At 42.5% G+C, this 26468-nt stretch overlaps 1 protein-coding gene across 4 annotated transcripts in view; it reads left to right on the top strand.

The window, feature by feature from the left end:
* MRTFB (myocardin related transcription factor B) overlaps positions 1 to 26042 on the top strand; it is a 334459-nt gene extending 308417 nt beyond the window's left edge. For all 4 annotated transcript variants that reach the window (XM_073542887.1, XM_073542884.1, XM_073542885.1 and 1 more), the window contains 2 exons: positions 1758 to 1818; positions 20174 to 26042. In XM_073542887.1, the coding sequence (XP_073398988.1) occupies positions 1758 to 1818; positions 20174 to 20679 (567 nt within the window). In that variant the 3' untranslated portion in view covers positions 20680 to 26042. The remainder of the gene's footprint in view (positions 1 to 1757; positions 1819 to 20173) is intronic.
* The last annotated feature ends 426 nt before the right edge of the window (positions 26043 to 26468 follow it).

The raw sequence follows: 26468 nt of genomic DNA, 5'->3' as shown, positions 1-26468 counted from the left end.
ATACACTATGCTCCCTCTAGTGGTGTACATTACCTTTGTCTATAACTCTTATACACTATGTGTCCTTCTAGTGGTGTACATTGCCTTTATCTCTATAACTCTTATACACTATGCTCCCTCTAGTGGTGTACATTGCTTTTTATGTCTATAACGCTTATACATTATGCTCCCTCTAGTGGTGTACATTGCCGTTATCTCTATAACTCTTTTACACCATGCTCCCTCTAGTGGTGTACATTGCCTTTATGTCTATAACTCTTATACACTATGTGTCCTTCTAGTGGTGTACATTGCCTTTATGTCGATAACGCTTATACACTATACTCCCTCTAGTGATGTACATTGCCTTTATCTCTATAACTTCTATCCAATATGCTCCCTCTAGTGATGTACATTGCCTTTATCTCTATAACGCTTATACATTATGCTCCCTCTAGTGGTGTACATTGCCATTATCTCTATAACTCTTTTACACCATGCTCCCTCTAGTGGTGTACATTGCCTTTATGTCGATAACGCTTATACACTATGCTCCCTCTAGTGATGTACATTGCCTTTATCTCTATAACTCCTATCCAATATGCTCCCTCTAGTGATGTACATTGCCTTTATCTCTATAACTCCTATCCAATATGCGCTCTCTAGTGGTGTACATTGCCTTTATCTCTATAACTCTTATACACAATGCTCTCTCTAGTGGTGTACATTGCCTTTATCTCTATAACTCTTATACACAATGCTCTCTCTAGTGGTGTACATTGCCTTTATCTCTATAACTCTTCTACACTATGCTCCCTCTAGTGATGTACATTGCCTTTATCTCTATAACTCTTCTACACCATGCTCCCTCTAGTGGTGTACATTGCTGTTATCTCTATAACTCTTCTACACTATGCTCCCTCTAGTGATGTACATTGCCTTTATCTCTATAACTCCTATCCAATATGCTCTCTCTAGTGGTGTACATTGCCTTTATCTCTATAACTCTTATACACAATGCTCTCTCTAGTGGTGTACATTGCCTTTATCTCTATAACTCTTCTACACTATGCTCCCTCTAGTGGTGTACATTGCCTTTATCTCTATAACTCCTATCCAATATGCTCTCTCTAGTGGTGTACATCGCCTTTATCTCTATAACTCTTATCCACTATGCTCCCTCTAGTGGTGAGATACTTAATGTGCAGTTCTGAACTGCACTCACCTCACTGATGGCGTTATGCAGTGTCACATCAGACTAAACAAGTTTGGCAGTCAGCTGCTGGACCCTCACAGCTATGTCATGCATAGATAGATCGATTTACAGGACCGAGATGAGCAGCTATATGAGTAAACTGAGGCTGCTTGATGGGAGCCGTGAGAGCCGCCTACTGGCATCTGGGGCTCTTCTTTTGATTAGCCGGCCTGTTGTGATGTCGTTGTCGTAACGCACAGATGACATCATACCAGGCTTGCTAATCAATAGAAGAGCCGCTAACACCAGGAGGTAGGAGGTGGTTCTTGGGGTTCCCATCTAGTGGCCAGAAAATACTGACCTGGCTGCTGCAGTGACTGCTGAAGATCAATTCTCACCAACTCCAATGGTGACATTAGCAGACAGCAGCCAGGCAGTGGACTCTGGTGAATCCTGTTGGGGTCAAAAACATTTTTGTGTCTAGAAATACTATTGTTATCCTGCTTATTCATATGTTTCTGCTATGCAGTATGTGGTTCCTACTCCAGTCAATTTCATGTGTCTTACTTATATTGCTGTATAGGCACCAAACGCACATAGCCAGCAGATGGATGACCTGTTCGATATCCTCATCAAAAGTGGAGGTAAGAAGAATCATGGCCATGTCAGCTGGCTAACTAGTTTCCTACATTAACAGTAGATCATCTTTATATAGACTTTGCATCGCTTGTCGTCTTGAGTTACAGCCTGTAATATTGTCCAAAGCTGCATTAACAATTCTACAAACATTAGCGCTGAAGTCTCCCAGCATTCCTTACTAATTTGCATTTTTGGGAAGGTCGGTCATTACATTAACACGCATTGAAGTAATCGGATATAAGAGACAATCCTTCCCTTCCATATTATAGCAGCTCAGATGTTGGACGCGCTTGTAGACTATGCAACAACTGCCAGAAGATTGCAGCTCTGGTGTGTAATGTAGACTGGAACCCGGGATCTGTACAGTAAGTCATCAGGGGGCCACACTGACAGTGAGGGTCTCCTGTGCAGATCTCCAGACGGGACTGCCTCCCCATTAGGATAAACACATGCACATTTACATACATATTCACATTAGGAACAATATGATAAAATGTGCACATGCTAATACTGAATACATGTACACACAGTACACACATCCATGGTACACACATCCATGGTACACACATCCATGGTACACACATCCATGGTACACACATCCATGGTACACACATCCATGGTACACACATCCATAGTACACATCCATGGTACAAACATGTATAGTACACACATGCACAGTACACACATCCATAATACACACATGCATAGTACACACATCCATGGTACACACGTGCACAGTACACATATCCATAGTACACACATGCATAGTACACACATGCGTAAGACACACAGCCATAATACACACATGCATAGTACACACATCCATGGTACACACATGCATAGCACACACATCCATGGTACACACATGCATAGTACACACATCCATAATACACACATATAGTACACACATCCATGGTACACACATGCATAGTACACATCCATGGTACACACATGCATAGTACACACATCCATAATACACACATGCATAGTACACACATCCATGGTACACACATGCATAGCACACACATCCATGGTACACACATGCATAGTACACATCCATGGTACACACATGCATAGTACACATCCATGGTACACACATGCATAGTACACACATCCATAATACACACATGCATAGTACACACATCCATGGTACACACATGCATAGTACACACATCCATGGTACACACATGCATAGCACACACATCCATGGTACACACATGCATAGCACACACATCCATGGTACACACATCCATGGTACACACATCCATAGTACACACATCCATAGTACACACATACATAGTACACACATCCATGGTACACACATGCATAGTACACATCCATGGTACACACATGCGTAGGACACACATGCATAGGACACACATGCATAATACAAACATCCATGATACACACATGCATAGTACACACATCCATAATACACACATGCATAGTACACACATCCATGGTACACACATGCATAGTACACACATCCATGGTACACACATGCATAGTACACATCCATGGTACACACATGCGTAGGACACACATCCATAATACACACATCCATGGTACACACATCCATGGTACACACATCCATGGTACACACATCCATGGTACACACATCCATGGTACACACATCCATGGTACACACATCCATGGTACACACATGCATAGTACACATCCATGGTACAAACATGTATAGTACACACATGCACAGTACACACATCCATAATACACACATGCATAGTACACACATCCATGGTACACACGTGCACAGTACACATATCCATAGTACACACATGCATAGTACACACATGCGTAAGACACACATCCATGATACACACATGCATAGTACACACATCCATAATACACACATGCATAGTACACACATCCATGGTACACACATGCATAGTACACACATCCATGGTACACACGTGCACAGTACACATATCCATAGTACACACATGCATAGTACACACATGCATAATACAAACATCCATGATACACACATGCATAGTACACACATCCATAATACACACATGCATAGTACACACATCCATGGTACACACATGCATAGTACACACATCCATGGTACACACATGCATAGTACACATCCATGGTACACACATGCGTAGGACACACATCCATAATACACACATCCATGGTACACACATCCATGGTACACACATCCATGGTACACACATCCATGGTACACACATCCATGGTACACACACGCATAGTACACACATCCATGGTACACACATCCATGGTACACACATCCATGGTACACACATCCATGGTACACACATGCGTAGGACACACATGCATAGGACACACATACACGGTCCAACAAATGTTTTTTTTCTTCATTGATTCATAGTTGTAACACGCACAACGTTTTATTTTTACAACAGTGTCATCATATGAGGTTTTAACCCTGCTATTCTGTTCGTTACCACTATACACTTGTTATGTTCCGGTCATTTTTGACCGGACCAAATAAAGTCTTGATTTTTAGCTAATTTAAGTGTTTTAATTGAATAATATTTTCAGTATTATACTGTATGTGAACCTGGTTGTTTATAAACAAATGAAAAATGGAAAGAAAAACTTACTTTTTATCTTTTTTTGTGTCAAAACATTTAACATGGCTTTATTGGAATTTTTATGCATATTGCATATTTAACGATGATCCTTCAGAACTCTGTTGTCTGTATACGTCCTCTCTGTTCTCTCCAGCTGGCCTGAAAATGAAACTGGATAGACGACTATGGCAATTGTATACTGATAAGATAAAATAAAACACCCCCACCCTTTAGGATAAGAGCTCAGAGTAAAGCAAACACTCTTTTCAGACAGAATTTATTAGTACTCTTTCAGGTCAGCATTTCACAGAAATTAGATCAGGGAACACAAGTAAAAAAAGAGAATTTCATTTACAATATGAAATGTTGAGAAGTGAATTGAACTATTTTACATGAACAGCAGGGTAAAAATATTTGGCACATAACTATACTGGAAGGTAACCCATCAGCAGTATTGTAATGAGAAGATGTATGTATGTGCCAATCTGCATGGACCAAAAGGACCTAAATAAATTAATAGTAGTAGATGTAATATATAGTCCAAAATGAGATTATAGCTCCTTTATTTTACTCATAAAATGGCTGGAGATCACTATAAAAGGCTATCGGTCATTTTTGACCGAACAGTACAAGTGTATAAAAAATTGTGGAGCAAAAAGTAAACAAAAAAAAAAGTACCCATAGTAAGAACCCCTCAAATGAGGAAAAGTCAGTCAACCACAAGTTTCAGAACCGCATCTTGAATATTTAAAAAAATATTAAAGTTCAAAATCGGTCGTTTTTGACCGAACATAACAGCAGGGTAAAGTACCAACAAATATGTAAGTTACATTAGTGTAAGCTTTTTTTCCTAAGGATTTAATGCAGAAAAAAATCAATCACTATGTCTTACACCATTTACTGATCACTGTATTGTGGGCTGTTGCGCTTACCGGCATATCTAATATGGCCTTGTTTTTACTGATTTCTGATGTTTAATTTTTTCATTAAGTTTTAATAATTTGTAGGGGAAAAAACCCTCCCAAGTTACGCCCCTCCAGTAGCCTTGTGGAGTGTACACTTCATTTTTTAGTATCACGTTTTTTGTACATAAAACATTTATTCGCTGTGTTTTATCCCAAGATATCGCACTGCTGGATCTTCCCAGCATAACGTTATGATTTTCAAGCTGAGACTTTACAGATCTCCTGAAAGATAGGACTGCAGAGCTTTTACCAGTGAATTGTGAACTCTTGGAAGTCTCGAGGAATGGTCTTCAGGACACTTTCTGCGGGTGCCGGGGTTATTTTCTTTTCTTTGCACTTTTCCGTCAGGAGCCCACAGCACAACTTCAGCGTCTTGACAGTCACTTTCAATGAGCAGCTCCGCTGATCGGAGAATGACAGACTTGTGTTACAGGCACATTGGCCGAGGACTCGAAGACTGGAGCCAAACTTAAATAAGTAACAGCTGAGGGAAAATTAAACCATGAATTGAGAAGGCAAAGCAGCCGTCTTTTGTATGCAGAACTCATTGCTGCAGTCTGTTAACCCTTGTGCTGGGGCCTTAGAAGTCTTCTCTGGGCTGAATGTACAATTTCTTTCAATTTTGCATGGGATTTTTTAATAAAATTATCAATCCCTGCAAGATCTAAAGATCTATGGCGCAATAGAATAGCGTAGAGTAAAGCTATTCACGCAACTACAGTATAAATTATCCACCATGTTTATGAATATAGGTGATAATAGTGGTTAAAGGGGATCAGCCTACTGACATTCTCTTCCCTCTCCTCTCCTACTGCGCAACCCCTGCTCCATAAACTCGCTCACCCTCGCAGGAATCTCAAACACCTCAATTTACAATCCCTTCTCCCTCTTATAGACATAGCTTCCCTTCATGACACAGATGCTGCTGCCACTTTTTATAACACCACAATAACAGCAACACTTGATCCGGCTGCCCCCCTCACGCAGAGCAAAACTCGTACAATCAACAGGCAGCCCTGGCTGACCAGCCTGACCAAAGAACAGAGACTGGTTTCCAGGGCCGCTGAGTGGAGATGGAAGAGAACCCATTCTACTGAGCACTTCAGCACATACAAGCAGTCCCTTGCCAGCTTTAAGTCCACGCTCTCTACTGCTAAACAAACTTACTTTGCATCTCTCATATCCTCCCTGTCTCACAACCCTAAACAACTCTTCAACACTTTCAATTCTCTGCTCCGTCCCACAGCACCTCCTCCCCCTCCTTTCATTTCTGCTGATGACTTTGCCTCCTTCTTTAAGCAGAAGATCGACAAGATCAGACAAAACTTTGGCCCGCAGCCCCCAATGCCCCTCTTAACCGCTCTGCCCTGTTCTGCAAAAGCCAGCTTCTCCACCATGACAGAAGATCAGCTCTCCACCCTTCTGTCAAGATCACTCTTCACTACTTGTGCCCTCGACCCGCTCCCGTCTCACCTCATCCCTAACTTGGCCACAGTCTTCATCCCATCTCTAACACGCCTCTTCAACCTTTCACTTACAAATGGTGTCTTTCCCTCATCCTTCAAACATGCCTCAATCACACCCATCCTCAAAAAGCCCTCCCTTGATCCATCCTCTGTGTCTAACTATCACCCGATATCTCTTCTCCCTTATGCCTCAAAACTACTGGAACAGCATATATATCTTGAACTGTCCTCCTACCTCTCCTCCTGTTCCCTCTTTGACCGGTTACAATCTGGCTTCCGACCGCATCACTCAACTGAAACTGCCCTAACTAAAGTCACTAACGACTTACTAACCGCCAAGAGCAAGCGACACTACTCTGTCCTCCTTCTCCTGGACCTGTCCTCTGCCTTTGACACCGTAGACCATTCCCTCCTGCTACAGACTCTCTCATCTCTTGGCATCACAGACTTGGCCCTATCCTGGATCTCATCATACCTAACAGACCAAACATTTAGTGTCTCCCTCTCACACACCACCTCCTCACCTCGCCCCCTGTCTGTTGGTGTTCCTCAAGGCTCTGTCCTAGGACCCCTACTATTCTCCATCTACACCTTTGGCTTGGGACAGCTCATAGAATCCTACCGTTTGCAGTATCACCTCTATGCCGATGAAACGCAGATCTACCTATCTGGACCCAACCTCGCCTCCTTACTGACTGAAATCCCACAATGTCTTTCTGCTATCTCAGCCTTCTTCTCTGCTTGCTTTCTCAAACTGAACATGGACAAAACAGAATTCATCATCTTTCCCCCATCTCACTCTACCCCTCCACCAGACCTATCCATCAATATCAATGGGCTGCTTTCTTTCCCCAGTCCCGCACGCTCGGTGCCTTGGAGTGATCCTCGACTGCTCTCTCTTTCAAACCACATATCCAAGCCCTTGCCTCCTCCTGCCGCCTCAAACTCAAAAATATTTCCTGGATCCGCTCATTCCGCAACCACGAAACCACAAAAATACTAGTGCATGCTCTTATCATCTCCCGCCTCGACTACTGCAACCTCCTACTCTCTGGCCTCCCCTCTAGCACTCTGCCTCCGCTCCAGTCCATCCTACACTCTGCTGCCCGACTAATCCACCTGTCTCCCCGCTATTCCCCAGCCTCCCCCCTATGCCAGGCCCTTCACTGGCTTCCTATTGCCTAGAGGCTCCAATTCAAAACCCTAACCATGACATACAAAGCCATCCACAACCTGTCTCCTCCATACATCTGTGACATGATCTCTAGGTACCTACCCGCACGCAACCTTCGATCATCTCAAGATCTCCTTCTCTACTCCCCCCTTATCTCTTCTTCCCACAACCACAATACAAGACTTCTCCCGTGCTTTCCCCATACTCTGGAACTCTCTGCCGCAACACATCAGACTCTCACCATCAACGGAAACCTTCAAGAAGAACCTGAAGACCCACCTGTTCCGACAAGCCTAAAGCCTGCAATGATCCTCGGTCTACAGAACCACCGTACAACCAGCTCTACCCTCTCCTACTGTATCCTCACCCATCCCTGTAGACTGTGAGCCCTTGCGGGCAGGGTCCCCTCTCCTTATGTACTTGTGTGTCCCTTGTCTTACACATGTTTATTATACTTGTCTATATTTCCCCTTTTCACATGTAAAGCGCCATGGACTAAATGGCGCTATATAAATGCATAATAATAATAATCAGTCAGTAAGATCAGCCCTGCTAAGCCTTCAGTATGGGCATTTAGATCATGGGTAGTTGAATAAAACGATACTTTGGTATCGGTAATCCGATGTCTTATTCCAGAGAAATCCACTTTTTTCTTAATGAGCTGTTAGAATCTATGGACCAGACGTAGATCTCCCCCAGAATCTGCCTCCAGAGGTTATTTTAAATAAAAGGGGGCATTACCAGCGTGAGACATGTAGATCAGGAGAGCAGACTGTCAGTCATAGTCAATGTCCAGCCCTTAATTCTTAACAGCTCATTTACATATTAAGAAAAACGTGAATATATCTGAAATAAAACATCGGATCGCAGATATCAAGGTATAATTTTATTCTAATTCCAATGACCTACATGCCCATATAGATGGCGTAGGAGGTTTGATCCCACTGACAGATTCCCTTGAAGAGTTTCTACCGGTTGAATACTTTAGGCCTCTGAAGCAAAAAAAAAATTGACGCTTGATAAACATTGATAAGTGAAAAAAGCGTTGGCACAACTCAAGTATAGGTGGTGCACAAGTAGGGGCCCAATCCGTAATCACTGATATATAAACTTGGCACACACACATGTCTGTTGTGGACACGAGAAGTGGTATTTTAATAAGGTATAGTACATACAGTTAATGACGTTTCGGTCTTATGACCTTCATCAAAGTACTGAAAGTAAATAGATATCGATTGTTTACCAAAAAATAAAGTATATACAACAGAATACTGGGTACATGAACAGATATAGTAATGTATGCCGTAAAACATCATACAACAAGATAGCACGCGGGCAGTGAAAAACCATATAATGCTGAGGATTACAATGAAAAGAGCAGGTAATAAGAAAAATGCACATACCCCTGTATTGTACTGAACGCCTTGAGTGTGTGAGCAAAAGCCTGTGAGGACAGATCAGTGAGGCTGTGGTAAATATCATCACTAGTGCCAGAATATGTGAAAAGGTAATTTGCAAGCCTTACCACAAAAATATGCAATGGAATGCTTATAGCCACTCTCCTGAGGGTATAAAAAAGGACCACATTGTTACATGCAGTGCCCCTGGAATTGTGAAAAATGCCGCAAAGGAATGAAGCGGTGTCTTACCGATCCTTAGGTGCACAGTGCGTGTCTGAGCTGTGAACGCGGCGTCCGCCGTTTGTTCTATGTGCTGGCTGAAGCATGGTCCGTGGTTTCTTATATAGAGAGAGGCAGGGCGGCAGGTGAGGCGTGCGTGTCACCGCCGCCATCTTGCGTTCCACCAGCCCTAGAGTGTTATGGGAACGGGGCGGTGCAATGAGCGTCATGTGTGTGAGTCGGATGACACCCTAGTGGGCGTGTCTATACCTGCCTCTGTGCCGTCCTATTTAGTGATGGGAGAGGGGAGGAGATCCTCTAAGAGGCAGAGCCACAGTGTCATGCATAATATCGGCTAGTGCTAAGTGAAGGCAGCGGCATTCAGGGTTAGGGATTCTGAAATAGAGAATATATGCATAAGTATCATATACATACATGAGGGCATATTGCCTAGAGAAGGAAAGAGGGGTATGTTAGTACATCATAAAAGATTGGATGTCATAATCTCTGTTTAACCCCTTGGGTGTCATAGTATTCAGTTCGTGGATCCAATACGCCTCTCTCTTTTTGAGGAGGTAAACACGATTGCCCCCTCTACGGGGAGGGTGGACCTGGATAAAACAGCATATCTGAATGAGGTTTATCGCCAGCTCAGTAACACATCCACCTATCAACCACTCCTGGGTGATCCAACTCAGGAAGTCGCACTAGCAATTCAAGAGACATTAACGAAATATTTGCATCGTAGAATTATTGACTCCAGAACATTTGACTACTTAACCAAAAAATCCCCTATAACACCAGTATTCTATATATTACCGAAAATACACAAAAACCTAGAGAATCCTCCCGGCAGACCCATTGTAGCCTCCACTGAGTCGATCTTCTCGCCCATCTCCAAGTATTTGGAGAAAATATTGACACCTATTATTAAATGTACGCCATCTTTCCTACTTGATACTGGGGCATTTCTAGTTGTCCTACATAACCTTGGGAGTATCCCCCCTGGCGCTATCCTAGTAACTTTTGATATCAAGGATTTATACACATCTATACCACATCAGGAGGGGATAAACTCGATACGGAAACTACTACAACAATCTAACTTTGATCCAGAACAGGCTAACCTCTGTTGCGACCTATTTTCTATTATCCTAACCAAAAAATTTTTTCTATTTGAGGATAAATACTATTTGCAAATAAAAGGGACCGCTATGGGCTCGAATGCCGCATGCCCATACGCAAATTGTTATGTATCAGATTTTGAGGAGAGCCTCATTTATCACAATGACCTCTTCCGCACACACGTCTTACTGTGGAAGAGGTATATTGATGATGTTTTCTGCATCTGGGGGGGCCCCTTAGACACTCTGGATAAGTTTTTCTCCTTCCTGAGATCCTCCTGGCCAGGTTTGGATTTTACAATGACACATGACACTAAACAAATCAATTTCCTTGACACCCTCGTTATCAAGGATGATGAGGGACATTTGTGGACTGACATCTATACAAAACCTACGGACCGTAACAGCCTATTGCACTATGAGAGCTTTCATCCCACAAGGATGAAGGATTCTATTCCAAAATCCCAAATGAAGAGAGTAGAAAGAATAGTCTCAGACATTGGAACTAGGGATATACGTATGGAAGAGATGCGCAAGAAATTTAAGGAAAGGGGCTATCCCCCCCATACATTGAAGGTACCTAGAGCAACTGTCCCCTCCATACCTAAAGTAAGTAAGCGAATCCCTTTTGTCCATAACTACCACCCATTGGCTTATAGATTACACACTACCATACGCCGACACTGGCAGATTTTACAGACAGCGCACCCACACATTGAAGAATTTACAGTACCATTCCTCCCTTGCTTTAGACGACCACGGAATATCAGGGATCTCTTGGTGAAAGCAGATATCGGCCCTTCTCGGCCCTCTACATCTCAACGTTTTCTTTCAACCCCCAAATTTGGGACATTCCCCTGTCTACAGTGTGTGCAATGCAATAATGTCCAAAAGGGCAGTTCTTTCAGTCACCCCTATACGGGAAAGAAATATACCATTAAGGATTACTTTACTTGCAATACATCCTTTGTAGTATATTTAATCAAATGCCCATGCGGATTACTTTACGTAGGGGAGACTACGCAACCAATACGTGATCGCATTTCGAAACATAAATCTACTATAAGATGCAAAAACTTGCTGCTGCCAATCCCTTTCCATTTTGTTAGTGCAGGACACACCATTGCTCAATTAAAATTCCAAATAATCGAACAGGTCCACCCTCCCCGTAGAGGGGGCAATCGTGTTTACCTCCTCAAAAAGAGAGAGGCGTATTGGATCCACGAACTGAATACTATGACACCCAAGGGGTTAAACAGATTATGACATCCAATCTTTTATGATGTACTAACATACCCCTCTTTCCTTCTCTAGGCAATATGCCCTCATGTATGTATATGATACTTATGCATATATTCTCTATTTCAGAATCCCTAACCCTGAATGCCGCTGCCTTCACTTAGCACTAGCCGATATTATGCATGACACTGTGGCTCTGCCTCTTAGAGGATCTCCTCCCCTCTCCCATCACTAAATAGGACGGCACAGAGGCAGGTATAGACACGCCCACTAGGGTGTCATCCGACTCACACACATGACGCTCATTGCACCGCCCCGTTCCCATAACACTCTAGGGCTGGTGGAACGCAAGATGGCGGCGGTGACACGCACGCCTCACCTGCCGCCCTGCCTCTCTCTATATAAGAAACCACAGACCATGCTTCAGCCAGCACATAGAACAAACGGCGGACGCCGCGTTCACAGCTCAGACACGCACTGTGCACCTAAGGATCGGTAAGACACCGCTTCATTCCTTTGCGGCATTTTTCACAATTCCAGGGGCACTGCATGTAACAATGTGGTCCTTTTTTATACCCTCAGGAGAGTGGCTATAAGCATTCCATTGCATATTTTTGTGGTAAGGCTTGCAAATTACCTTTTCACATATTCTGGCACTAGTGATGATATTTACCACAGCCTCACTGATCTGTCCTCACAGGCTTTTGCTCACACACTCAAGGCGTTCAGTACAATACAGGGGTATGTGCATTTTTCTTATTACCTGCTCTTTTCATTGTAATCCTCAGCATTATATGGTTTTTCACTGCCCGCGTGCTATCTTGTTGTATGATGTTTTACGGCATACATTACTATATCTGTTCATGTACCCAGTATTCTGTTGTACAGTATATACTTTATTTTTTGGTAAACAATCGATATCTATTTACTTTCAGTACTTTGATGAAGGTCATAAGACCGAAACGTCACTGACTGTATGTACTATACCTTATTAAAATACCACTTCTCGTGTCCACAACAGACGTGTGTGTGCCAAGTTTATATATCAGTGATAAACATTGATGACACCATCACCAAAGAACAAGAATTACCAACATTAATAATAGGCAAAGGCAGAGCATTGTCCTGTAGATATCTACGGTCAGCTCCTACACTAGTTTTTATAAATGTACCCCAGTGTATTTAACTTTATGGGGTATTTGGCCATAAGCAATGATGCTCAATATCTGCAGAATTTTGCTGCCTGCATCTAAACCTGCATCCACCATAATTGCCACCATCTGCACGATTTTGCAGCGTGTGTCTGAATCTCTGCCCTGTGTGATGCCCAGCGTGCATTATGTTGGATGGAGTTTTGGGTGCATGCAGCAATAGGCTGCATCATCCTTAGGACACTATACTAATATAGCTGTATTCCTATGCCCATCCCTCAGTTGGAAAATTCTGCTTTGCTGAGAGAGTTCATATGACACCTGTGATATAAAGTGCACAAGGAATATTTTTTGCCATTTTGGGCAATGACATGGCAGCATCTCCTACTCTTGGCATTGATACTGTAACACTGGTGGGTGTGGACCCAGTGTGGCACCGGTCGGGCTTACCCTCGAGGGGCGTGTTTAAGTGACTACCGGGTACTCTCTAGACTTGGAGCCTCTGATGGTGAGGATAGGCTGAGCCACCGGTAGACACCAGGCACCACTCCAGAACAGTCTATGGGACTGCAGCAGCTGACCGAAGGGTCAGAGACTCAGGTACAGTGGGCAAGACAAAAGCGTAGTGAGACGGTCCAAGGTCAGGGCAGGCAGCACTGGTTCATAGTTAGTAGACGAGGGCAGGAGCGGAGAGATCAGGATAAACGAGAAGGCAAGCCGGGTCGATAACAGGTGGTACTAAACAGGAATAAGCCAGTACAAGAAGCTAGAGACCTAAGTTCAGGCGAGGAATGGTGGAGGGAGTCTCCTGATATATCACCTGCAGGTACGTGATAGACCGGGGAAGCAGATCAATGCAGGACTGAATGGATACAATTCCTGCAGTTTGTCCATACACCCCTATGACTCACAAAGAGCAAAGCTGGAAGATAGCACAAGCCAGCTCAGAGCAATGTACTGGGTGGAGCAGGACGAAACACGTGATGGGTAGGGTGGCACTTAGGAGGTGTACAAGTGGCCTGCGTAACAGGTACTTATATGTTTGCCCTCATTTAATGTGGACTGCAGGTTCTATACCATTTGTTTAGCATGAAACCGCTCTAGAGCAGTAAACTTCTCCCTAAACCTCTGTAGCTATTGACAAACTAGGGTTCTAAGCTTCCACTAATAGCCCATGAGGAGTTGTAGTACCACAGAATCTGATGACAATAGGCTTGAGATCATTACACTGGTGAAATAGGTTTAGAGTTGAAAATGCACTTAAAGGATTTTGTCAGTAAGATCAATTCCCCAATACAGCATATAAAGGCATGCAGGTCTTTGAAATCTAAATCCATTAACACCTTTATAACTTCTGTCTGTTGCTGCTTTATCCAGTAATTGGTGTTTTCAATCATATGCAAATGAAGCTGTAAGTGCCCTGGGCATCACAATAAACCTAACAACTCACCATCTTCTCAGATTTTATCTGCCCAACACCAACCTCTTTAGCTTGTTTGCTAGCTCACTGTCTGTGATGCCAGGTGCCTAGCATAGACACCAAACAGTGAGCTGTCAATCAAACCAAGGAGACTGGTGTTGGGCAGGGAAACAACCTTGGAACAAGTGACTTGTTAATTTCCCAGAGCACTTCCCGCTTCATATGAATAGAAATGCTACTTAATTTTGAATGCAGCAACAGATAGAAAATATAAAGGTGTCAATAGATTTTCTAACAGATTTCCTTTAAAATTTTGGGTAGCATCATCGTTGCTTTTGTTCTAGATACGGTAATAGTAATGACATTTGCAAAATTGTTTCTGGCTAAAAACATAGGTTTTAGTCATTTTAGTTCCACCTAAAATCCACATTTCAAAATGTCTTGCAAAATCCGAGCTTAGCCTGTGTTCTTTACAGATTTAGTGGTGCTGTGCGTGACTGTGGTGGTATTCGGACATCGGAGCACAGTGTCCTTACCAGTAATGCTCCCTGGCTTTGCGTTCTCCAGATTCTCCTCGGTAGTGCAGCTTTTTATGGACTTCACTATAAATTTGTCAGTGTTAGCACTGTTGGTAGATGGGTTAAATACCATTTTTCACTCAAGTTCAGCTCATTTCTGTCTTTGAAGGAAGATGAGATTTAGTGCAGGCTCTCTCAGCACTTAATGGGTGCGTGTGGCTCATGACATAATTTCCCTTTTATATGTAGCACCTAAGGGAGACGGAGCGAAGAGCTGCAGCTTGAGAATCCATTACAATACTCAGCGGAGAAAGCAGAGGCTGATTATTTCCGTGGCAAGCGGTCAATTTTGAGCTCTGTTTCATCTTGCTGTCAGAGAACAGTGATGTTAATGAGAGTGCTGAGATTTCACGTTTGATAGCTAGCCGTCCGTTTGGATTTCAACCACATCCTCGGCCCAGCACAAGTCTCTCTTTTCAGAGTAAATGAATGGAAAAAAGATATATATTGAAAAAACAAACGATGAATTTCCTTCTGCTCAGGTATTCACGTACAACGCACCTTTTCCCTAATTAGTTACCGTATCCCTTTATCGTAAAATCTCTCTTTGTTCCTCTACTTTGAGACCATCAGTGCGAGCATTTTCACACCGTCCATGGGTTCCTGATGGGCTGATTCAGACGTCCGTGCAACACGGTGCAAACAGGACCTGGCCGTGGGTCTCCAGACCCCAGCGTGACATCTTCATGTACTTCTATGAAGCCCTCAAACTCTGGTCAGGAGACCATCGGCCAGTCTGTGTGCATGGACCATCTTGGATGGACGTCTAAATTGGCCCTTAAAGGGAGGTCACTACGAGGCAGAGCAGATGAAGGCTTGATTTGAACTTGTATGACGTGGTTGTTCATGGATCTTAGTGAGCTCCTCTAGGCTAAGCAGCACTTTTCCAAAAGCCATCGATCACCAGAGACATCCAGACTTACGGGTCACTCCACTATGAATAGGACCACACAGTGACAAGTGTTTCCAATCAGGCCCCCCAATTAGTAATACCGGTAAAACCCAGTGTTATGGTGTTGTCCAGTTAGCCCCAAAATTGACTATTAGGTCTTCTCCCCTTAGGTATGGTCCCTACACGTTGACACTATCCAATTAGTACCGACAGTGTCCCAGTGTGTAGACACATCAGCGAGGGGAATAGTGACACCCAGTTGTATAGTTAATCATACATTACCAGGAAGAATAACCGAGGAACATCACAATGCACCAAATGAAGCCTATGGTGAATACAGTACTGTATTTACTAGAATGGCCAATTCGGGGGTCTTTCAGGGCCCTTTTGATAGTTCCCTTATTTTTGATCCAATTACACTGCATAATTGTAACACTATATAAAAGATAAATGGGTTAATAAAATGCATATGTAAGAGTGTATATGATATATCAAGAGAATGAACTTTCTGGAGTACAGGACAACGTCTTCCAGTAAATCTATAGACAATGTAGTTTTCCATACACCTAATGTCCTCCCATATACTCAGCCCCTCAGAAGTTCACGTTGCAGCCATACCGTATCTATAGCCAGGCATATATTTAGTGTTGATTTACTATGTTCCATATTTTCCGAGGATTAGGCGCCACTTTAAAGCTTTGTTCGGCGCTATACATGATAACAATACAAGTGCTGTATGTTTCCCATGGCATACAAAGAAATGACTTCTCCAGTTTGGAAAACCTATTAGCGTTGACGGCCGGTTGTCGGTAATTTATCACTGCTGGGAATACAAGTGTCGGTTACTATCCGACTCTGAGAAAAGGTTTTATTGTCTAGGAGGATATTCTGTTTAAAATTGGATCCGGATAAATGTATACATCTGGAAAACAACAGAGCGCTTTATACAGTTGTGGCCAAAAGTATTGACACCCCTGCAATTTTGTCAGATAATACTCAGTTTCTTCCTGAAAATAATTGCAAACACAAATTCTTTAGTATTATTATCTTCATTTAATTTGTCTTAAATTAAAAAACACAAAAGAGAATGAAGCAAAAAGCAAAACATTGGTCATTTCACACAAAACTCCAAAAATGGGCCAGACAAAAGTATTGGCACCCTCAGCCTAATACTTGGTTGCACAATCTTTAGCCAAAATAACTGCGACCAACCACTTCTGGTAACCATCAATGAGTTTCTTACAATGCTCTGCTGGAATTTTAGACCATTCTTCTTTGGCAAACTGCTCCGGGTCCCTGATATTTGAAGGGTGCCTTCTCCAAACTGCCATTTTTAGATCTCTCCACAGGTGTTCTATGGGATTCAGGTCTGGACTCATTGCTGGACACCTTAGAAGTCTCCAGTGCTTTCTCTCAAACCATTTTCTAGTGCTTTTTGAAGTGTGTTTTGGGTCATTGTCCTGCTGGAATACCCATGACCTCTGAGGGAGACCCAGCTCTCTCACACTGGGCCCTACATTATGCTGCAAAATTTGTTGGTAGTCTTCAGACTTCATAATGCCATGCACACGGTCAAGCAGTCCAGTGCCAGAGGCAGCAAAGCAACCCCAAAACATCAGGGAACCTCCGCCATGTTTGACTGTAGGGACTTTCTTTGAATGCCTCTTTTTTTCTCCTGTAAACTCTATGTTGATGCCTTTGCCCAAAAAGCTCTACTTTTGTCTCATCTGACCAGAGAACATTCTTCCAAAATGTTTTAGGCTTTTTCAGGTAAGTTTTGGCAAACTCCAGCCTGGCTTTTTTATGTCTCGGGGTAAGAAGTGGGGTCTTCCTGGGTCTCCTACCATACAGTCCCTTTTCATTCAGACGCCGACGGATAGTACGGGTTGACACTGTTGTACCCTCATACTGCAGGGCAGCTTGAACTTGCTTGGATGTTAGTCGAGGTTCTTTATCCAACATCCGCACAATCTTGCGTTGAAATCTCTTGTCAATTTTTCTTTTCCGTCCACATCTAGGGAGGTTAGCCACAGTGCCATGAGCTTTAGACTTCTTGATGACACTGCGCACGGTAGACACAGGAACATTCAGGTCTTTGGAGATGGACTTGTAGCCTTGAGATTGCTCATGCTTCCTCACAATTTGGTTTCTCAAGTCCTCAGACAGTTCTTTGGTCTTCTTTCTTTTCTCCATGCTCAATGTGGTACACACAAGGACACAGGACTGAGGTTGAGTCAACTTTAATCCATGTCACCTGGCTGCAAGTGTGATTTAGTTATTGCCAACACCTGTTAGGTGCCACAGGTAAGTTACAGGTGCTGTTAATTACACAAATTAGAGAAGCATCACATGATTTTTCGAACAGTGCCAATACTTTTGTCCACCCTCTTTTTTATGTTTGGTGTGGAATTATATCCAATTTGGCTTTAGGACAATTATTTTTGCGTTTTTTCATTTAAGACAAATTAAATGAAGATAATAATACCAAAGAATTTGTGTTTGCAATCATTTTCAGGAAGAAACTGAGTATTATCTGACAGAATTGCAGGGGTGTCAATACTTCTGGCCACAACTGTACATGACCTTTCCTTAAAGACATTGTGTGTCTGACAAGTGCTATTGCTAACTGCTTATGTGATGTACGCAGGAACGGATTCACTTTCAGACAGCACTTAATAAAGACAAAAATCACTCACCCTGCATTATACAGAATATTTCACATATGCAAACCCCATAAAGAAGGACCTTAGACGGTCTTGGTTTATTATAAGATTTCCTACAGTCTCCTTTCTCCTCTTTTCTTAAAAGAAGTTTATCAGCACAAAATGACTGTTCAAACCAAGCACAGGAGCTCTGTGCACCCCAAGTGTGGCCACACAGCTCAGTGCATATTCACACCAGCTTGTTTTTCATCCACTGCCCTCTGGCTTACTTTAAGTAGAATACAGTCAATCAATGAAGAGGTGGCGGAGATGGACGAAATATAAGTGGGTGGGAAGGTGCCCAGAACTGCTTGGCCACACCAACGGTGCACCAAACTCATGTGCTTGATTTGAACAGTCATTTTGTGCTGACAGATTCTGGTATGCTTCATAAATACACTAAGGGGGTGATTCACCAAAACTTTTTTTGCCAGATTTCTGGCAGAAAAAAGTTTTAAAATGTCACACTTTTTTTTGCAACACTTTGTTGTGGAAAAAAATAGCAACTTTTGGCATTTTCATAACATTTTCGCCCTACCTCTGGCAAATTGGGTAGAACTGGGGTGTGACAGGGGCTGGATTACTATTTTCGGCGAGGCGTACGTATTGGCTCAATATGTGCCCCTCCTGGTTTATTAAGAGTCATGAGCCTCTTAATGAATCTGGAGCATCCGCTCCCAAAACGCCCCTCTTGTCAAGATTGGTGAGAGAATCGCCCCCTAAATGCTTTGGGAGGTCCCTGAGATATCTTCTACAAAGACATATCTCTGACAGTCATCCATACAGTCGTTGTCACTGCCTCGTATGATTTCATACTGGGACTGGGTGCCGTTACTGGTTCTTAGGAAGCAGTCAGACGGCTGTAGAAATTGGACCAAGATCAGAACACAATGCTCAAACTGGCCGGCCGCTCTCCCGACCTGAATGTGACAGCTTCATATATTTCTAAGCAGCTGTCACGCTCGGGTCGGGAGAGCCGCCGGCCAGTCCCAGCATTGTGTTCTGATCTCGGTCCAATTTCTACAGCCATCTGGCTGTGCGCTTAGTTTGTTTCAGGAACCACGACCTAGGTGCGACTGCAAACTCTGGAAAAAACATTAAATTGTGCTTAACTACCAAGAAAACCGAGATAAGGTCAACTTCATATTTATTGCTGCTTTAGGGAATGTTTACATGGTGCAGAATTGCTGTGGATTTTTAGAGCGGATTAATTACAGTAGTAACAGAAGGAATTAGATATTTCCACATGCCATCCACACTTTGAAGATTTTTACTCCACGGCATTGTCATTTACGTCTTGGATTTTCACGGTAGATTTCCTCCCTCTCAATAAGTGGGATAAAATCTGTGATGAATCTGCAGCAAAATCACACCGCATTCCTTATGTATTTCTGTAAGTGAAGCGCTTAGAAGTGTTGACCTTGTCTACTTTGATTTTTTTTTTCCAGAAATATCTCCACTCGTTAAAGAACAACCTTCGCCAATATCAAAGATGAGACCGGTTACTGCCAATGTAACCACCATGCCAGTGAACACGGTAGTATCGAGGCCACCACCACAGATACATGTTGCGCCTCCTTTGTCTTTGGAGCCTACAAGCAACCTGTCTATCAGTTTAGAAAGCCAACTGGAGGCCTTCTTAGATGGAACTCTACCGGCGGGAACTAACATTCCTCACCTAGAAAGCCATAGTGATGGCCGAGATACATTTTCTTTAATCGATGATCTTCACAGCATACTGGACCATGATCCCACACCAATGGAGACCACGGACACTCCATTCATTGCAAGTAGCTGCTTATCCCTAGACCTCCAAGATGCCAACCTGGACAACATGGAGTGGCTGGATATTACAAGTTCTGGTTCTTCTCTTACCCCCTTAAGCTCCACTCTCCCAAGCATGTTCTCCACTGACTTTTTGGACACTAATGACTTACAGTTACAATGGGAATAAACGTGAACTGTAGATCTGGGATTTTAATTTAGGCTGGAACATGGTTGTAGTTGCCGCAGTTACACCAAACAGCAGGTGACAAAGTGATCTGCAGCTTTTAACTGCACTGGATTCCCAAATATGTTACTGGCGGGCCACTAGGGAGAGACACTACACCGTACCCTACCTTAATGGTAACCAGTCCTGGTAGGTTAAGAACGCTCATTGAAAGCGTTAGGAGATTGAAAAATGGAACGATCATTGGGGTAATTGTACACAAACTACATTAGTGATGGCGTCTGTATGGTTGTTTTTTTTTTGGGTGGGGGGTCAGATTTTTTTTTTCCACTAAAGTAACTGCACTTGACTGTTCCTGTGAACAGGCTGAGCCAACATGAATACACAGCAAAGCACTGACCGGTTCAGGGTTCGCTCTCTTCACGAGATCCGCAGAGCATAGACTTTGCATAAAGCGTAATTGGCTATAACTGTCATGGCAGCATGATATAAACCTTACATTACTAGAATGTACATCTTACTGCCATGTTCCTATCACATCATAAAAAGCCTAATTATTTTTTTTCTAAATAAAATGAAAAATTTGACATTAGTAATGTTGTTCATATATCATTACACAAGGGTATTGTGTTGCTGGAAAATGCAGGTTCAGTGTATCCGTTTTACAGAGCAGTTTGTGTTACTTTTTCTTTTTTTGTACGAAACTTTACAGATCATGTTGGTTTTGCTTTATTTTATATCGCCTTTTGTAACCGTCGAGAACAAAGGGATTTTTACGGCCTCCTCTCTGAAACTTACTGTAATATACTGTACAGAATTGTATGAAATTATGTTTTTTTACGGAGAGGTCACATGCTAGAAATTAAGCGCACAGGCTTTTTTTGAGGGGGGGGAAGGGGCGCAAAAACTGCATGCACCAAAATATAAAAATGTTAGACTAGACTATATCAAATTCTAGTCTATTATGTGGGAGAAGAAAGGGATATGGGCTCAGAAGTGTCCACTACAAAGAGACGTGTATATAGAATATTTTTGGAAAAAGTTGTAAACTTTGTAAATATACATATAAGCGCAAATATACCAATGGAGAAACGAGATAATGATGTAAATATATAAAATAGACTGGTGTTTTCTTGACTAAGAGTAGCTGCACGCTATTTCTGCATGTAGTAATGGGCATAATTCTATAAGGAGGGGAATCTGCCATAGTCATGCCTGGCATTTCTGAACACATTCAGTGACTTAATTCACGAGATTAACATTAAAAAAAAAGCGGTTTCATGTTACTCTTTTGGAGAGTAAAGCCGTACGCGAAGCATAAATATCATCCTGTAGTCACTGGTTCCAGGAGTACGCTGCTGGGGTGACACCCTTATGTTCACTTTAAGCCACCATATAACATTTTTGAAAAATTTGGGATTTTTCTTTTAGTTTTTTTCTTGTATTTTTCAGGTTCTTTAAGTGACTAAAAAATCCCCAAGATAACGTTAAATGATCCTCGTGTTAAATCCTGCCACGAGAGGTGGTGAGTTCTCCTTCAATGGAAGTCTTCAAACAGAGGCTGGACAGACATTTGTCTGAGATGGTTTAGTGCAGGGTTCCCCAACTCCAGTCCTCAAGGCCCACCAACAGGTCATGTTTAGGATTTCCTTAGTATTGCCCAGGTGATAATTGCATCACCTGTACAATACAAGGGAAATCCTGAAAACATGACCTGTTGGTGGGCCTTGAGGACTGGAGTTGGGGAACCCTGGTTTAGTGAACCCTGTATTGAGCAGGGGGTTGGATCAGATGACCCTGGAGGTCCCTTCCAACTTTACCATTCTAGGATTCTAAGATGTAGACATCATCGTTAATGACTCCTTAGATTCATGACTATATCTGTGCTCGTGAATAGATACTGAGGACCTTGTCTTTTTTCCTTCGCCCCATGCATGACTTTATATTCCACTGCGTATGGCTAGCTATGTTGTTAGAGATCACGGGGTATTTGCTAAAAAAGCCATCAGGGCTAGTCTCTTAGTACAATCAGCCTTTAGGACGTCTAAAAGAATATTAATAAGGCCGAGATCCACGTATAGATTTTTATGGTTTTGTGATAAGTTGTCCAACAGTATGTATTATTGGGAATAACCCCAGCCGGCTGTCAAAATTGCTCATAAAGAGGCCGTATTGTAAGGTATGTGTATCCGTCAAATGGGGAAGCTATGGAAAAAGTGGATATAGCCTAATTTATGATATTCCTTATTACCTTCCAGTTCATATAATTGGTGTTCTCCCATGTGGCTTTTAAATATTTTAAAGGGAACCTGTCATCAGTACAGACCTCTACATGTGGCATTCAGAACGGCAAAGCTGCAACCCCATGAGGGTTTCCTGAAATGGCAATAATGGGGCAAGAAAAGAAAAAAAAAGTCCCTGAACTTTTTGAGCTTATAGCACATGATCCTTCAATTGTGACTCTTTGGAAAACAGGAATGTCCTGCCGTCAGTACTGAGGTGTAGAGATTCCTGTCCTCAGTAGTCCCATTTGGCAATCAAGCCAGGACTTTGAGTGGATGAAGTTGTGCCACTGTGCTTTCAGGGGTTTTCTTGGCGTGGTAGATGACTATTGATCAATCTACACTTTTTCCCGCAATGGTCAGCTTTACATTCAGCATTGATTTGATGTAGCTCATGCCTTCATTTTGTTGGTTTGATGATACTCATTAGTTTTGATATTTTATTCCAATCACCTTAGGGTTGTCAGCTTATTTAGCGATGTGCGCACCTATTGTGTATTTATATTGAGGAAAATCCTTAAAGAGTACAGTATAATAGTCATATTCCCTAATCATTGAGAGGTTTATCTATCATAGCTCATCCATCTGTAAAGGGCTCTTGCGTTTACTGATTTTGTGCTTTTATAAGTGAATACTTTGTAGTACACACCATGCCTCAGAGCCAAGATTATGGGTTACATAGATATTCTTTACTACTTTGGACACAAGACTGTGGAGAGACCAAAGTTCTTATTTTGACTGGTCTTATAGACTATTGTCTAGAAATCTGTACATCATTGTACTCGGAGATCTCAACCCAGGCTACATATGACACAGTGCAAGTGAAGTGTTTAGATTTAGCAATACAGCAGAGCTGAGGAAGCTAGCCCCGCCCACACCAGGCTCTCTGTGTACAAAGTTTATAGACAGCTGCTTTTCACAGGAGGGGTGTGTCAGACTAGCAAGCAGGCACACATGTGTCCCATCAATGGTAAGCTACTGGTGCTAAAACAATCATAGCCGGCATCAAAACCACAGAGCTTTATAAGAGAGGTATCGCTGAAATCTGTGTTTTAAACCTTACCTCATGCTGTCTTCAGATTACATAGCAAAAACTTGCTGACAGATTCCCTTTAAAGGGGTTGTCTCATCTTATTACACTTGTAAAATTGCAAAGTGCTTGTAAAATCAAGCAACTTTTAAATTACATCTTGTTAAAATAAAAATCCTATCCATTCTGAGGAACGGAGGGATCTTTACGTTTGTAGCCAAGGTTGAAGACCTTTCAAGGCAAAGACATCCATCTTGCAGGTTCTGCTCTGAAGCTAGCTGCATCCAGTATCTCTGGGCTTCTATGCTGCAAAGGCAAAAGTGCCTCTGTTAGCAATTTGGGTGAGCGCAGAATTAGGGCCAGTGGCTCAGTCATGTTGCCTGGCCGAACAGTCAGTCTTCGAGAGCGCACCCCACCTGCAGTGGCAAGCGAGAGGCAGGGAGGCGTAGCTTTCCTGAAAAATGAATGTGAGACCCCTTACATGTCGGCATCAGAGGTCTCTAACTTGTGGCCCTCAAATCATTAGGACATGTTGGGATTTATAATCTTACAACTAAAGAGCGACATATTGTCGTTCACTGGTTTACATGAACCAAGAAACAAAGTCTGCTCCACAGAGAGCCTGAGATTTTCACAAGGAACACAGATGATAAAGTAGCAATTGTTTAGGTATTCAGAAAAATAGGTAAATATATAAATATAAAAGCTGATTAACACGATTGCCCTATTATTGTATTCCCTTACAGTGCCTTCACAGGAGAAATGAAGCATTACAAGGTGCCTGTTGGAAGCAATGGGCTGTCCGTGTAAGGCTGGGATCACACACGTGAGAAACACGGCCGAGTCTCTCATGTTAATACCCGACACTCAGGAGCGGAGCGTTCAGTTGCATGTTTTGCTCTGCGGCCGCACGCTCCGTTCCCTGTGTCTGCGGCAGTGCCGGGTATTAACATGCGAGACTCGGCGGTGTTACTCACATGTGTGACATGCCAGTTCCTTCACTGTGACAGGCTCTCTTTGTAGATAGACGGGGAGTTACCGAATTGATGACCATTTTCTATCATCACTAAATCCTCCAGTATGGTGTCTGAAGTAGCTCTCCTGAGCTGTCGTTGTTTGCGCCCTTTGTGATGTTTATTACATACACAGTACAGGAGTTTATATAAGTACTGATCATCGCCTTTCCCCAATGTCACAGCAGTCCCGGTCCTCTTCTGCACCATGTGAGACTAGCCAGATCACAGTGACTTCTCCGAAGACCGAAAACTCCATTTTTAATGCAATCTTATGAGATCTTCAATGGGTGAGTTTTACAGGATTACTTTGAGAAAGCGACATCTGTAAGAATCTTACTGGCTTTCACATGGTGCAGAGAAGAACCAGAACTGCCGTGATATCGGGAGAAGGCCGCAATCAGTACACGGAATCAACGTTGCAGAAGATGGTCTTGGGAGTCGTTCTTCAAAATAGACGAGATCATTTCTATTAACCAAAATTACTGTATTCTCCAAGATGGCGAAAGACAAACAATGGGGATGAAGCAGCACATGTTAACTTGCCAAAGTAAAACATTGTGATGATCGTGTGCTTAGGACTTTACATGGAAACCTCAAAAAATGAATTCCTAATACCTTCATAAAGTGGTGAATGGTTTAGATCCATCTTTACTATTGAATTATTGTGATGTTCTGTGTTCTTGGTCGCTCGCTGCTTTAAAATGACATGACTGCGCTGCCTCTGTAAACCCCTGTAGATCTGAATGTGACGTTGTCCAGGGGCCCTTTCATGGATTGCCTTTCTATGAGATTTTTTGATGCCTTTGTATTTGCAGTTTGCACCCCATGCGATCAATTCCATATCATGATGTTCCAATGCCAGATGTTTTGCACATTGTACATATTGTATTGCATACTGTATTTTTATATGTGTAGCACATTTACCATTGGATATTTTGTACATAGTGGCAATGTTGTAGCTACTGATAAATTGTTGAATAGGAGCATCGTTTTTTTCTGCATTTTTTTGTGTTTCAAAATAAAAATAAATTCCTTTTATGTCGGTGTCATTGATGTTTCTTTTGATAAAACATCCACTCTAGACCCCTGTTTTGTTACCCAAGGTAGCACCTCCTGTTCTTGCATCCATCATTTTATACTAAGCAACATAAAGTAATAGTACTGACAGATTCTCTTTAAAGGGTTAAATTAATAAACTGAACACAGGCAGCCTTACAGCTGAAATACATAAATAATGCATAATCTTGAATTATGGCATAAGCCTTCAGATTTTTAAATTAAAAAGATGTATGTGCTGAGTGCAAGTTGCCTTGAAGAGAATCTATCAGCAGGTTTTTGCTATTTAATCTGAGGACAGCATGAGGAAGGGGTTGAGACACTGATTGCAGCAATGTGTCACTTATTAAGCTGTGTGCTGTTGTTTCAATGTGCCCTCCTGGTCCCACCCTTCCCCCAGCACTGATT

Source organism: Dendrobates tinctorius, unplaced genomic scaffold (genome assembly GCF_039654945.1).
Source record: "Dendrobates tinctorius isolate UK_male_01 unplaced genomic scaffold, ASM3965494v1 ptg000129l, whole genome shotgun sequence".
Lineage (NCBI taxonomy): Eukaryota > Metazoa > Chordata > Amphibia > Anura > Dendrobatidae > Dendrobates > Dendrobates tinctorius.
The sequence above is the reverse complement of the archived record's forward strand: the minus strand, read 5'-3'. Positions and strand labels throughout refer to the sequence as shown.